Raw genomic sequence first — 12,217 nt, 5'->3', positions numbered from 1 at the left:
GATGTGTTTCTTGTGAGGGTCTTGGAGAAGTGCGGGATTGAGTGGGGGCGAAGTACGCATGTGTTGTGCATCAACGTATATATATATATATACATAACGATCTCTGCAGACACGAATACACAACGATGACAGACTTGCCTCTACTACTTTCACTATCACAGCTTCTCCCCCTTTGGCTCCGCTATCTCTTCGCTGCTTTCCTCGACTGCTTTTATCAGTTGGGTATTCCTTTAGAAGCCCGATATCTTTTTTCGTTTTTGCTAATTTCTTTTTTCCAGTATATTGCTCGTGAAAGTAAACAACTGTTTTAACGTCCAATCGCGTGTGTATTTTGTTTTCAAATAGGTGACTCGACGTATTGATATCATGACTGTGATGAGAAGAATGCCGTGGTGAATGGCTCTTGGTGTATCAGGAGCATTTGTCGCTTTCGGGGATCAGCAAGGTATCGGCAGACAAAGGAGATGGGACGCGGGGAACGAGAACACGAGGGAGCGTCAACGAAACCATTCAGAATGTATGCTAAGACCTCAGTTCAGATTCAACGTGTATCTGTGTTTTCCTATCCTCATGTTTTTGCTTTCGTCTCTCTTGCGTGGTCGCAGAGCCTTTTTCATCTCTTTTTCCCCTTCCTTTCGCTTCATTCGGTCAATAGGCCGGCACGCCATGGTGCGCGATGACGCCGTCGTAGGCTCAGCCTTTCGACGCGCCTGCCTGCAGGCTAACATGGCCGTGGTAGAGGAGTTCGTCCGTCATGGCTGCGATATCGAGAGCTGCGCGAGCGACGGCTGTACCGGCCTGTGGCTGGCGGCAGAAGCCGGCTGCGTAGAGGTGGTAGAGTTTTTGTGCTCGAGAGGCGCTGACACCAACGTCGCAAAGTTGCCGGGCGGCGCCACCGCACTCTTTGTGGCAGCGCAGAACGGCCATGTTGCCGTTGCGCGCGTGCTGCTGCAGTTCGGCGCCGACCCCAACAGCCGACGGAGCACTGGCGCCACGCCCATCTTTATCGCCACACAGCAGGGGCACCTGGAGATGCTGCAGCTGCTGCTCGACAGCGGGGCACAGCCTGCGACGCCGAACCACCAGGGTGTGACGCCCATCATGGTGGCAGCGTATCAGGGGCATGTGGACTGCGTGCGGCTGCTGCTCGAGGTGGGGTGCGATCCGTACGGTTCTGCGCTGGGGCGGAACACATTAGAATGGGCCGAGGCAAGCGACTGTGGCAAGGAGGTCGAAGCGGCAGTAGCACAACGACGACAATTTTTCGCCAGCACCGACGTGAAAGAGTATTCTCTCCCTCGGAACGCAGTTAGCGCCAATGAAAACAGTGACTTCTGCAGCGGGCGTGATAATGGCGCGCACCCACAGATGTGGGCGATAAGGCCTGAGAGAGGAGCCGTGGAGCGGCAGCACCATCAAAAATATGACCAACAACAGAGAGGCCGCTCGATACCATTCTCCACCGCCTCGGGGGGCTGTTATGAGCCGCAGTACTTGCTGCGTAGAGGAGGTGCCTCGCGCTCCATTAGTGCTGTATCAAGGGAAGGTCCCAGCGTGGTGGTGCGGACGGAGCGGGGACGGAGTCAGGCACCGCGCGCACCTTCCCGTCCAAGGTCATCGTCCTCCCACGTGTCGGCGAGTCGGCTGCGTCAGATGATTGAGCGCGAGAGCCAGGAGAATGAGTCATTCAAGCAGAGGCGCCGAGCGCTTTTTAAATCGCGCAACGCCAGTCGTCTTATCGATGAGGTTTCCCCCACCAATGCGCAGGAGACCAATGCACAATGGGATGTATGGAGGCGAACACTTCAAGAGCGAATGTGGCAGACAAAACAGTGCTAGTATGAATCTCTATGCGGCTCCAGCAGCCTGATGAGGGCGCGACGCTGTTGTGTCTCGCATTGATATCGAATTCTCCGTTGTTTCTGTTGGCGTGAGAGGAAATTGTGTCCGCCATGACTTTGGCTGAGCAGAAACACTGCATATGTGAATGCTTCTGCGTGAGACTTTTTGTTCTACTCCATGTTGCTTCGTTGTATCCACCTTTGTCTGCATGAGGGTGCATGTACGTGTGCGCTGCGACCGCCGTATTACCCTTTTCTTTCTTTTCCGGTATTCAACCCCTTAAAACAAATCATTGCTTCACATATGAGGCAAAGAAAGGAAAGTGGCACACCCAAGTGCGGGGTCACTAAGAGGCGCAGTTGTTGAGCAACAAGGGGACTGCCATGTCACGATCGGGTAACAGAGGTTCCGCTCTCCAGCAGCAGGCGAAGACAGAATTTATTGTGCGCCTCGAGGTGCAGCGAAGGCATGCAAAAGGGTCTCTGCGCGTCATCGACACAATGATACGCGAAGTGGATGACCAGCTTCTGTATGTGGCACAGTTCAAGAAGGAGTGGCTGCAGCATCGCAAGGAGCTGGAGGCGGCTCGGCAAGACATCATGACAGAGGAGAGTATGAAGCGTGTGCAAAAGGAAGAAGGGTGCCTGCACACCCTTGAAATGCTCGCTAGTGGGAAGATGCCACGAACGAAGGTAGAGCGGAGTACGAGCAAAGAGACTATGAATGCTATGTGATGGACGGAGCCTTTGCTTCCCTTTGTGTTGTCTGTATCTTTCCGTTTTGTGTTGCGCGATCGTCTGTTCACGTTGCCCTGGATGAAGTCGAAGGAGGTGAGGCCAATGTCTTGCTGCAGCTCGCTGATTGGTTGAAGAGTTGAAGAAACGATGTGAAGTTCTGCAAATTCAGAGTTGAAAGGGGATGTGCGGGTGCGGACAGCGATAGGACGCTCTCCGTGTTGCAATGAGCACGACTTGTACTGTGTATGGAAGACTAAATGATGTACCGCATTTTCTCTCCGATTTCTACACTCTGTATCGTTCTCTTTAGCCTCACAAGAATAGGCATTGAACTTGGAGGAATAGAATTAGATTGGCGTGTTGCTCTGCGGCGACTGGTAGCGGACCACTAGAAGCAACAACAACAAAAATAGCAGTGACTGCTACGGCAGGCTGGGCTATCATTTGTGGTGCTGTGAGTGGAGAAGGCGGAGAGGTACGCGCATGGCGGACTACAAGACGCCCGGCCGACAGCCATCCGGTGCAGCGGCGGCTTTAGGGACCAGCGGGAGTGTTGGCAGGCGAGTGGTGCGCTCTGCCCTCGAGCTTCTCGTGGACACGGCATCCCCAGATCTCGTCAACCAACAGGCATCGTTGCCCAACACCCAGACCCCCGCGAGGTTCACCGTGACGCACGCCGCCGCACCAGCACCAGCACCACCACCAGGGACAGTTGGGCAAAAGAAGCTGCTGTCCCCTTGTGCTGCTGCCGCCCTTCCACTGCAGCTCCACCAGCAGCAGCAGCAGCAGCAGCGGCGGCGACCAACGTGGGCGTCGTCGGGGAGCGGTGGAGACGCAGCGGAGGAACCCAGTACGCTGCTGTTCCTTTCGCCCACCCCCGCTGCAGGGGTAGGCGGTGGGGACAGCGCCGTCAAGAAGCGACTCTTCAAGAGAAAGAAGAAGACAGTGAAGCTCTCCGACTCCGCCAAGAAGGTGACAACAGCGAAGGAAATCTGGGCTATGGCTGCTGCTGCTGCCGCTGCTTCGGCTTCGGCTTCTGCGGAAGCGGCAACACCACCATCACAGCCAGGTGGAGAGGAATATCTGGGAGGAGGTATCGAGAAGGAAGAAAGGGGCGAAAGCCGGCGGGATACTGTTTCCTCGCGGCCTGCTAGCAGCCCACATGGGCATGATGTTGTTCTTATCCGCGACGAGCCACTCTTCACAGAAAAGGAGGTGCAACAGCGGATACTGGAGGCGCTAAAGGCGTATGAGGCACAGCGCGATGCGGAAGAGGAGTCGGTGCTTCAGGAGGTAGGTCGCGAGATTAAGTCACAAAACGAGCGCTACGATAGACTGTTACAGGAGAAACAGACAACTGCTGAAGAGTGCGACTCACTCCAGGGGAAAGTAGAGCAGCTTGCGCTTCAATGTGAAGCGCTACAATCCACCATAGCGGAGCTGCACCAGGATCTGCAGGAGGAACGGGAGAAGGCCCGCCGTGTGGAGGTGGAGCTATGCCACGCGCAGGACGAGAAGCGCCTGGCATCTTCTGGCATACAGCAGGAGCTAAACTTTGAGAAGGCTCAGTGGAAGTTGGCCCAGGAAGAGATGCGGCAGCAGATTGCTGAGTTTGAGGCGCAGCTGAAGACTCGCACGTTCGAGTGGCATGAGCTTCAGGCGTCAGTAAACGCCAAGGAGAGTGAGCGGGTAAAGCTGTCGGAGCAGCTGGAGGCGTGCCAGGTCGAATTGCAGCGGCTGCGGCAGCAGCAGGGCGAACTACAGGCTGAGAACACTGAGCTGCAAGAATTGACGCGGGCGAAGGAGGCCCTAATCCGTCAGCTGCAGCACAAGGCGCAGGAGGCGGAGAAGGCGGCGAAGCGAGCGACGACTTCGACACAAGAGGAGCAGGCGCAGCTCGAGTCACGCCTGCGCTCTGTCGAGGATGCGCTGCGCCAGCAGACGGACGAAGTTCGGCGAAAGATGCACCGCGTTCACGTACTCGAAGCGGAGCAAGGAAAGGCAGAGCGTGCCACTAAGACGCTGCGCCGCGCCGTCCGCGAGACCGCCAGCCATTTGGAAGCGATGCGCGGGACGCTGGAGACAATCATAGAGACATGCCGCACTAGTAATGGTGGTGGTGGTGGTGGTGATGCTGCCACTGGCGCCTCACGCCACACGCGGCTGCCGCAACGTGGGCTCCCAGGACCCATGTTCCCACTGCAGCGGTGCGACGCAGAGGAGTGTATGGGCACCAACGATAACGAGGATGATGACGATGAAGAGGAAGACAGTTTGCTGGGACTTGTCACACGCAGGGAGCTGCGTGACGAGCTGCGAAGGGACGGCTTGCTGTCGGGTAATGTGAGGCCCGCGCAGCAGGAGCGTCGACCGCGCGAGGCCATGGGAAAAGGCACCGCAAAGAAGATTCCCGATGAAGACGGAAACGACACGGATGAGTGCGGCCGTCTGCAGCGATGCCAGCAGCACTGTGAGCGATTGTTCGTGACGCTACAGAAGTTGCTGCTTCAGCGCCAGAGAGAGATGCGGCGCCACGTTGAGCGACTCGGGACGAAGCAAGCTGAGTGGAGTAACGCGGAGATCGCACGCTGCCGCGAGGCCCTCGCCGCATCTGAGGCGAGCCTTGCGCAGGGCAAGCAACAGCAGCAACAGCTGGAAGAAAAGTGCCACCAGCGTAGTGGCGAATTGCAGAAGCTGCAGGCCAAGTTCTCAGAGCTGCGGGTGGCAGAAGAGGAAGCCAGGGCGGAGCGAAGACGGCTGACGGAGGTTGTTGAAGAACTTCGGCGCGAGCGCGGCATTCTGCGCCTGCAGTTGGAGGCAAGCCAGCAGGACTGCGTGGAGCTGCGCGAGCGCTACGGGTCAATACAGGCGGAGGCTGCAGAGGTGCAGGAGCGGCTACGCGTGCTTGAGGAGGACCAGCAGTGCCAAAAACAGATCATAGACGCAAAGGCGAAAGCGCTTGCCAAACTGGCTCGATGCACTGAAAAACTGAAGAAGACAGAAGATGAGTGCCAGACACTCCGCGATGAGAATGGCGCTCTGTCGACAAAGGTGAAATCCATGCTGCTGCAACTGCAGACCTCCAGGATGCAGCAGCGTAGCAAGAGTGTTGCACTGCCAACGCGTCAGCAACAACAACAGCAGCACCATGAGGAATTAAGTGCCCTCACAAAGGAGCTGGGGGTGCTGCGTGGGATGCAGGAATCTGCCGCCGCACTTCGCGCCAAGGAGTGCGCAGAGGCTGAGTCATCCTTGAAGAAGCTCCACACACAGAACGATGGGCTACGCAACGAGTTAGCGCAGCAGCAACGCATGCTCGCGGACGCTCGCAACGAGGTGGAGCTGCAGCGACGGGCGGAGGCCGCCACGCTACACACACTGCTGAGCGTCCACCAGAGCGGCTCTGAGCCACCTGCTGATAGCCACAACCCGGGCGGCGACGCGGTGTCGCAGAAATTGTTCGACGGCAGCCCCAAGCCCCACACGACGGACGGTGCCGACCCTGGCCAGGCGGAAGTAACAATCGGTGACATGCGTGGGCGTGTCGTGTCGCTGGCGCAGCGGGCCGTCCTGGAGATTGCCAGGCTTAAGGAGGCGCTCGCGCAGGCTCCGCGTAGCGAAAAGGGCGGAAGGCTGGAGGCGTTCCGTGCAGCGGAGCGGCTGGCGTGGGAGGCGGCGCAGCGCTCAGCCGTCAGACGGCAGACATGTGGCGACGAGTGGGACACCGGTGCGCCTCCACCGCTGCCGGTGCCAATAACAACACCAGAGTCACGTGGTGCGACATTGCAGGAACATCAACGACGCTTTTCGCTTGGTACCCCACGCCGTAGCTCCTCGGTACGCGGGTCCCCGTCTCCCATGTGGGTGGAAAGGGAGTCAACGCGTGCTAGCCTGCCACATCGACGCTCGGCGTCACCTGTTGCTGTTGCTGCCGCTGATTCCTGGAAGGGTGACGTGAATGGGGGACGTAGTTTGGCGCGTCACGGCCCCTCATCTTCACTGACCTCCGCTGGCGGTGTGTCAAGGTCGTACTCTGGGCAAGGCGTTCTTGACGGGAGCGATTCGCCGCCGAGGCCGCCGATGCTTCGAGCTCCCTCGGTGCGCTGAGCCCCATATTTATTTGCCCGATGCGGTTCTCCTCTCACTATGTGTTTACGCGGTTTATATATATAGACATTTTTAGATGCACTACGCTGCGGGCGGCGGGTGGTGACGCTACTCCTAGACGGAGAGCCAGCCTCTCCAAAGTACACTTCCCCTCAATTTCTTTGCTCAGTCTGCCCTCTGCGCTGCGATGGTGACATCGTGGGCTCCAATCTCTATATTTAGATCGCTGTGTGTTGCGACATCTTTTTTTTTTTTTGCTCTCTCGTTCTCTACCCCTGTTTCTGCCTTCCATTCCGGTATGTTTCGGGTGGTCCTGGCCGGTGGAGAGCTATCTAGTGGGAGGGGAAAACAAAATAACAAAGAAGAAGCAAGAGACAGGCGGGGCGTGTGTGTGTGTGTGGTGGTGGTGGTGGTAGGGACTTCGCACATTCATGTCTGCCCGACAGCTGCGCCGCTTGCAAAATCTCGTTAAGGTCTCAACAGGAGCCGATGCCGACGACGACAATGGCAATGGCGCGGAGGAGTACCCCTCGACGATGAAGATGCCCAAAAGCGGCACTAAAAAAGCCAAAGGGCAGCGAGGGACGAGTGACCAACAGGCGCAGCGCCGAGATCATGTCCACCAGAAGCCAGAGAAACCACAACCCCAAGGGGAGGAAAAAGAACAACAGCAAAAGCAGCAGCAGCAGCAGGTTGTGACGACGAGCACCGCCAAAAATGAGCCTCGTAAAATGAAGAGTGGAGGAAGGGACGACAACGGGCCGGCGGCACAATCAAGAGCGATGAAGAATGCCCCAGCCGAGGAGAAGCCGGTGATAGAAGCAGAGGACGCCACGGTTAACAGTAGTCAGCAAGAGGTGATGAAGAGACCACACAGGAAGAAGCAGCGCGGCAAGAACAACAAGGCGAGACGTCGCGAAGAAGAGCTGGAGGAGGAGCTGCTGCTTGAGGCGGTTCTTCGGCAGCGGGAAGGAGATGCAATTGGAAACAGTAGGCAACGTGATGCAGGCTGCAGCGCGGAGGAAGAGACAGACTTGCTCGAGTTGCTCTCAATATGCGACCCCAAAATGCTCGACACGCGGCTGGAGCGCATCTGGCGCTTCGGCGTGGGGGCAGTGGAAGACGTTGGCGACGGCCGTGTGCCGCAGCGGCGGGCTGATAGTAGACCATCTTCGCTGCTCTTCGCCCAACACTTGCACACTCTGCCGCGGTTCCGACACAGCGTCTTGGCGACCCCTAACCGTTACTGCTGGCCGCCGTACTACAGCCTCGGAGAGTTCATTGCAGCAAAAGATGTGAATAACAACAACAATGGTGAAGAAAGCAGCAGCAACAGTAGTAACAGTGATGGTTGTGGTTGTGGTTGCTGTGGTGGTGGTGGTGGTGGTGGTAGTGGTGGTTGCTCTCCTGTGCACTACTTGTACAATGCCACTCCCGAGGCGCGCCGCGCGGATGCGGCTCTGGCGTTCTGCGAGTCGCACCATGGAGGTCTCGCGGGTATCATGGAGTGTATTAGTTCTGCGCCGTATCACATTCCAACCTTAATGGTTGCTAGCAGTGCATTTGAGACGATGGGCGATGTGCCGCGCACACAGGAAGTCATCGACCTCGCTCTCTACCATGTTGGTGTGCTGCTTTCACGATTCCCGCTGCGGCAGACAGTGCGTCACCGCTGTGTGCCGTTTTGTATTCCTGCCAACAGGCAGGTGTTCCAGATCCTACGCTGCGGTGTGCACCAGGCGCTCAGAAAGGCGGCTACGAGAGCTGCGTGGGAGATAGCGAAACTGATTTACTCCCTTGATAGCACTGATCCGCTCGGGATGCTGTTGCAGCTCGACTACTTGGCACTTCGAACAAAGGGATGGGGATGGCTGTTGGAGGTGTACTTTATTGTTACACGCGAACTGGCCCGCGACACCAACGGTGCTGAGGGCGATACGGTGAGTCACATGTGGTCCAACCGCACGCTGGCGTTGGCGCTGTCGGCCCTTCCCGGCTTTTTTTTCAGCGCCGCCCTTGTCAAACACTTTCTTGAGCGGGAGGAGCTGGCACGGGCATGTGGGTCGGGGCCGGGGGAGAACAAGCCGTCCAAAGTTATACGTGACATGACGGCGGCGCAGCTCCGCGCCTTCCACAACACTCCGTCTGCTTCAGTGATGCTGGCAGACGCCATTGGAAGGTTCCCCTCCGCAGCAGTGCTTCTTGTCGAGAAAGTTGGGGAGCAGACGCTGCTGCCATCGGCCCCGCCGCCATGGCGGGACGTCGTGAAGGCGCACGAAACGTCTACCGAGGAGAGCTTGCATGTAGCGGCGTTGTGGGTGGCAAGGAACACTGAGATGTGGAAGGCAGCGGAGCCGACTGCCTTCTTGCGGCGAGTCCTTACAGAGGATAATGGGCTTTGGCTGTCGTCCTATAGCCCTGCTGCTGCTGGTGCTGGTGCTGCTGCCGCTTTGCGCCGCACTGCTCTTCCCACGTCATGGTCACACGCGTCGCTCAGGGAGGAGGACTTGATGAAGCAGACGATGATGACGATTCCCGCTCACTTGCTGGATGCTGACGAAATAACGGAAGAGGACATGCGTGATGCGACACGTCGTGCGACACTTCGAGAGCTGACGCCTCTGGAGCAGGATGCTTTGTTGCGCTTCCGGGCCCTGTATGGCCCTTTGTCACCGGCGACGCTTACGCCGGCGCAACAGCTCATGCAGTACACTCTTATGTTTGACGAGGAGGGACGGGAACGGCGCATCGGTGAGGAGCAGAACCCCTTTATGCTCTTCCTGCGGACATTCTTGCCTTGGAACAGTACGAGGGACATGGCACTGCTTGCCGCTCTGGAGGCCGCCGGCATTCCCGATCCTGTGGTGGAGAACAACAGGCAACGGCGGTTGGAGGACGAGGCGTTCTGGCAGCACGAGGAGGAGGCTGACGAAGCTGAGTGGGAGACGGAGAGCAGCTGGGAGAGCGACGAGTACGTTGGGAACGACAATGATACTGAGGAGAGTGGGGCTGCGTGATGCTTTGACTGGTGAATTTGTGTTTGACTAAGTGAAGGAAATGGAGCAAGACCTGCGGGCGCCTCTACCTCGGTGCTGAGACCACACACACACACACACACACCGATACACACATGCATACACATACTCTTCCTCAATCCGCTTCGAATTGTCGCATTTTCTCTCTGTTTCAGTTGTACAGCAACAAGAGGCAACAAGGGGGAAGTGACATGTGGGCGTGGTTGAGGTCTACAACAATAGAAACGGCAGCAACAACGGCGAAGACAGGACCAGTGAGCGGGTCGTCGTTTCAGTTGGAAGATCAACTGCATCGTGTGACAGCGAGCGATATTGCGCATGTGTTACCGAGTGATGTGGAACGTGTGAAACAACAGATGACACCGGAGGATTTTCAACGTGCAATGCGTGTGCTTCTGGAGGATAACAGGTACGGTGAGGTGATTGCGTCGGCACCCCCATCAGCTTTACGTGAGGCCGCCCGCGGGCTGACGGCAGTGCAACTCAGCAGCTTCACAACCATCGCCAAGTCGAACCTTCTCGCTCTCTACAATGTGCTGCCGTACGCGACGGAGGCACATGTTGCAGAGATGAGTGCAGTGCACAATGGTAACAAATAAGATGGCATGCTGCTACACAAGGTAACGGAGCCAGAAAAAAAAATATATATAGAAAAGAGGGGGCGGGGGCGCTTGTTTTTGTCAATTGGGCTCAGTTCTCCACTTCGCCTATCTCTTCACTATATTTGGTTGTCTGCCCACCCCTCTGCCTGTCAGCTGTGGAGCAAACAAAATAGTGTCTACAAAGAAGTGTGTGGCCTCGCTCACATGTCCATCACGTATGACATCGCAAAGGGAACAGCTCAGTTTTCCCCACAGGATACTCTCTACCACCAGCAGCAGCAGCAGCAGCAGCAGGGAAGTGAGTTCACTACAGCCGGCAGGAATTGGCCTCGCGTGTTCTTTCTGACGGCATGTATCTCAATGGGTCTCGTAATGGCTGCCACCTTCCTGAACCTCGTCACGCTGAACTTCGGTATTTCGACATTCTTTTTGGAAGTCTACATCTTGGTGCTCTGCTTCTTCGCCATCACGGCAGAGTTCCGCCAAGTGAAGTGCTTGCGGTGGATCATCTACAAATGGGTCAGGTACCTCTATTTCGTTACAACATACTCCGGTCGTGGACTTCTCTACATTTTCATAGGGACCCTGGTGTTTGGGGGCAGTATCTTGCGCTATGTGGCAGCTGCCGTAACAATCGGCCTTGGTATCGTAATGTTCGTTGTGAATATTTTTGTCACACTGCCGCACTACGAGGACCCGGAGATGATACGTGAAGAAGAAGCGGCTCGGCGGGCCGCGAGGAGCGGTATGGGTCAAGCATTCTTCGCTCCATCATCGACGACTGCTTCTGCTGTTGGTGCTACTGACCGTTTTAACAGTGTCGTGGTGGATCCAACGACCGCGGATGCTGCAGGAGTTTACCGGCCGCCAGGCATTAACGAGGGTCCCAATGCGCTCTAGTTGTGAGACTGTTGTTGTTGTCGCTGTCAATTTTGCTCAATACCGTGCTTTCGTACGTAATGAGAGTGTGTGAGTGGGTGGGCGCCTTGGTGATTACTTCTTGAGGGGACTGTGACACAATCTGGGCGCGCATACCACTGTCATGCTGTGCGTGAGACCATCTGGTGGCTGTAATGGTGAAGTGTGCCGCAATCAAATATTCACCCGCGATGTCCATATGCATCTCTGCCTTCATGATTTTTTGTCTTTACCCTTTCCCTCTTTCCTTTCCTTTCTTTTCTCTTCCCTGCAACGTCGGCAACATCATTTATAGTAGTGGCAGTGTAGCAGCACACACTGGATGGGTGGCGACAACTTGGACGGCCCCCCGCCAGAGCGCAGTGCGCGGGTGCGGCCACAGCGCCGTAGCACGATTCCGGTGGTGCGTCGCCGCCCGTCGGTCGATCCACGCTTTAGCGATCTGTACGGTACCGTCGACCAGAAGCAGTTTGAGGAGCACTACAAGTTCCTGCGCGAGCAGCAGGACGATGAGGAGACACGCCGCAGACACCGCATGCGCTGCCTGAAGTGCATCATCAAGCGCGGCGAGCTCGAGGCGAGTGGCGCTGATCTGGAGGAGTACGACCTGTCGGAGACAGAGCGTGAGGTGTTTGGCGACGACCAGCAGGACGAGCTCGCGGCGCTGAAGCTGATACCCTTGGAGGTTGTGCAGGCGGAACTGCAGCAGCTGCAGCGCGAGTCGCAGCTGTACGTGACGCGCACAAAGGGTCGTCAGGTGCAGGCGCGTCGCGACTCACTGCGGAGGGAAATCATCAAGCGCGAGGCGGTGGCGGTGCGGCAGGGCAAGAAACAGCGGCCCTTCATTCCGAAGCGCGCCCAGCTCAAGCGCGAAGTCCTCGCCGACACGTTTGAGCGTCTCGAGCGGAAGGGTGGCAAGGGGGCGGTGGACAGGTACGTGGAGCGCAAGAGCAAACGGCGTTCCTGAGGTGCGTGA

The 12,217-nt window shown here is 57.1% G+C and overlaps 7 protein-coding genes across 7 annotated transcripts; all 7 read left to right on the top strand.

Annotated features, from left to right (window-relative positions):
* Positions 1 to 666: 666 nt before the first annotated feature.
* DQ04_00531060 (ankyrin) lies at positions 667 to 1,839 on the top strand (the record flags this gene model as incomplete). The annotated part of the gene is made up of 1 exon (XM_009309186.1): positions 667 to 1,839. One exon carries the CDS (start codon positions 667 to 669, stop codon positions 1,837 to 1,839), a length of 1,173 nt encoding a protein of 390 aa, XP_009307461.1.
* A 386-nt stretch (positions 1,840 to 2,225) lies between these two features.
* On the top strand, positions 2,226 to 2,576 carry DQ04_00531050 (hypothetical protein; the record flags this gene model as incomplete). Its single annotated transcript, XM_009309185.1, has 1 exon — positions 2,226 to 2,576. One exon carries the CDS (start codon positions 2,226 to 2,228, stop codon positions 2,574 to 2,576), a length of 351 nt encoding a protein of 116 aa, XP_009307460.1.
* Positions 2,577 to 3,062: 486 nt separating this feature from the next.
* On the top strand, positions 3,063 to 6,686 carry DQ04_00531040 (hypothetical protein; the record flags this gene model as incomplete). Its single annotated transcript, XM_009309184.1, has 1 exon — positions 3,063 to 6,686. The coding sequence occupies one exon, from the start codon at positions 3,063 to 3,065 to the stop codon at positions 6,684 to 6,686; it is 3,624 nt and encodes a 1,207-aa protein (XP_009307459.1).
* Positions 6,687 to 7,117: 431 nt separating this feature from the next.
* On the top strand, positions 7,118 to 9,703 carry DQ04_00531030 (putative transcription factor 25-like; the record flags this gene model as incomplete). Its single annotated transcript, XM_009309183.1, has 1 exon — positions 7,118 to 9,703. The coding sequence occupies one exon, from the start codon at positions 7,118 to 7,120 to the stop codon at positions 9,701 to 9,703; it is 2,586 nt and encodes an 861-aa protein (XP_009307458.1).
* A 209-nt stretch (positions 9,704 to 9,912) lies between these two features.
* DQ04_00531020 (hypothetical protein) lies at positions 9,913 to 10,320 on the top strand (the record flags this gene model as incomplete). Its single annotated transcript, XM_009309182.1, has 1 exon — positions 9,913 to 10,320. One exon carries the CDS (start codon positions 9,913 to 9,915, stop codon positions 10,318 to 10,320), a length of 408 nt encoding a protein of 135 aa, XP_009307457.1.
* A 207-nt stretch (positions 10,321 to 10,527) lies between these two features.
* Positions 10,528 to 11,223, top strand: DQ04_00531010 (hypothetical protein; the record flags this gene model as incomplete). Its single annotated transcript, XM_009309181.1, has 1 exon — positions 10,528 to 11,223. One exon carries the CDS (start codon positions 10,528 to 10,530, stop codon positions 11,221 to 11,223), a length of 696 nt encoding a protein of 231 aa, XP_009307456.1.
* A 340-nt stretch (positions 11,224 to 11,563) lies between these two features.
* On the top strand, positions 11,564 to 12,208 carry DQ04_00531000 (hypothetical protein; the record flags this gene model as incomplete). The annotated part of the gene is made up of 1 exon (XM_009309180.1): positions 11,564 to 12,208. One exon carries the CDS (start codon positions 11,564 to 11,566, stop codon positions 12,206 to 12,208), a length of 645 nt encoding a protein of 214 aa, XP_009307455.1.
* Between the last annotated feature and the right edge of the window lie 9 nt (positions 12,209 to 12,217).

The sequence above is a fragment of the Trypanosoma grayi genome (assembly GCF_000691245.1).
Source record: "Trypanosoma grayi strain ANR4 Tgr_53_V1, whole genome shotgun sequence".
Taxonomy (NCBI): domain Eukaryota; phylum Euglenozoa; class Kinetoplastea; order Trypanosomatida; family Trypanosomatidae; genus Trypanosoma; species Trypanosoma grayi.
This window is presented reverse-complemented; position numbering and strand designations above follow the sequence as displayed.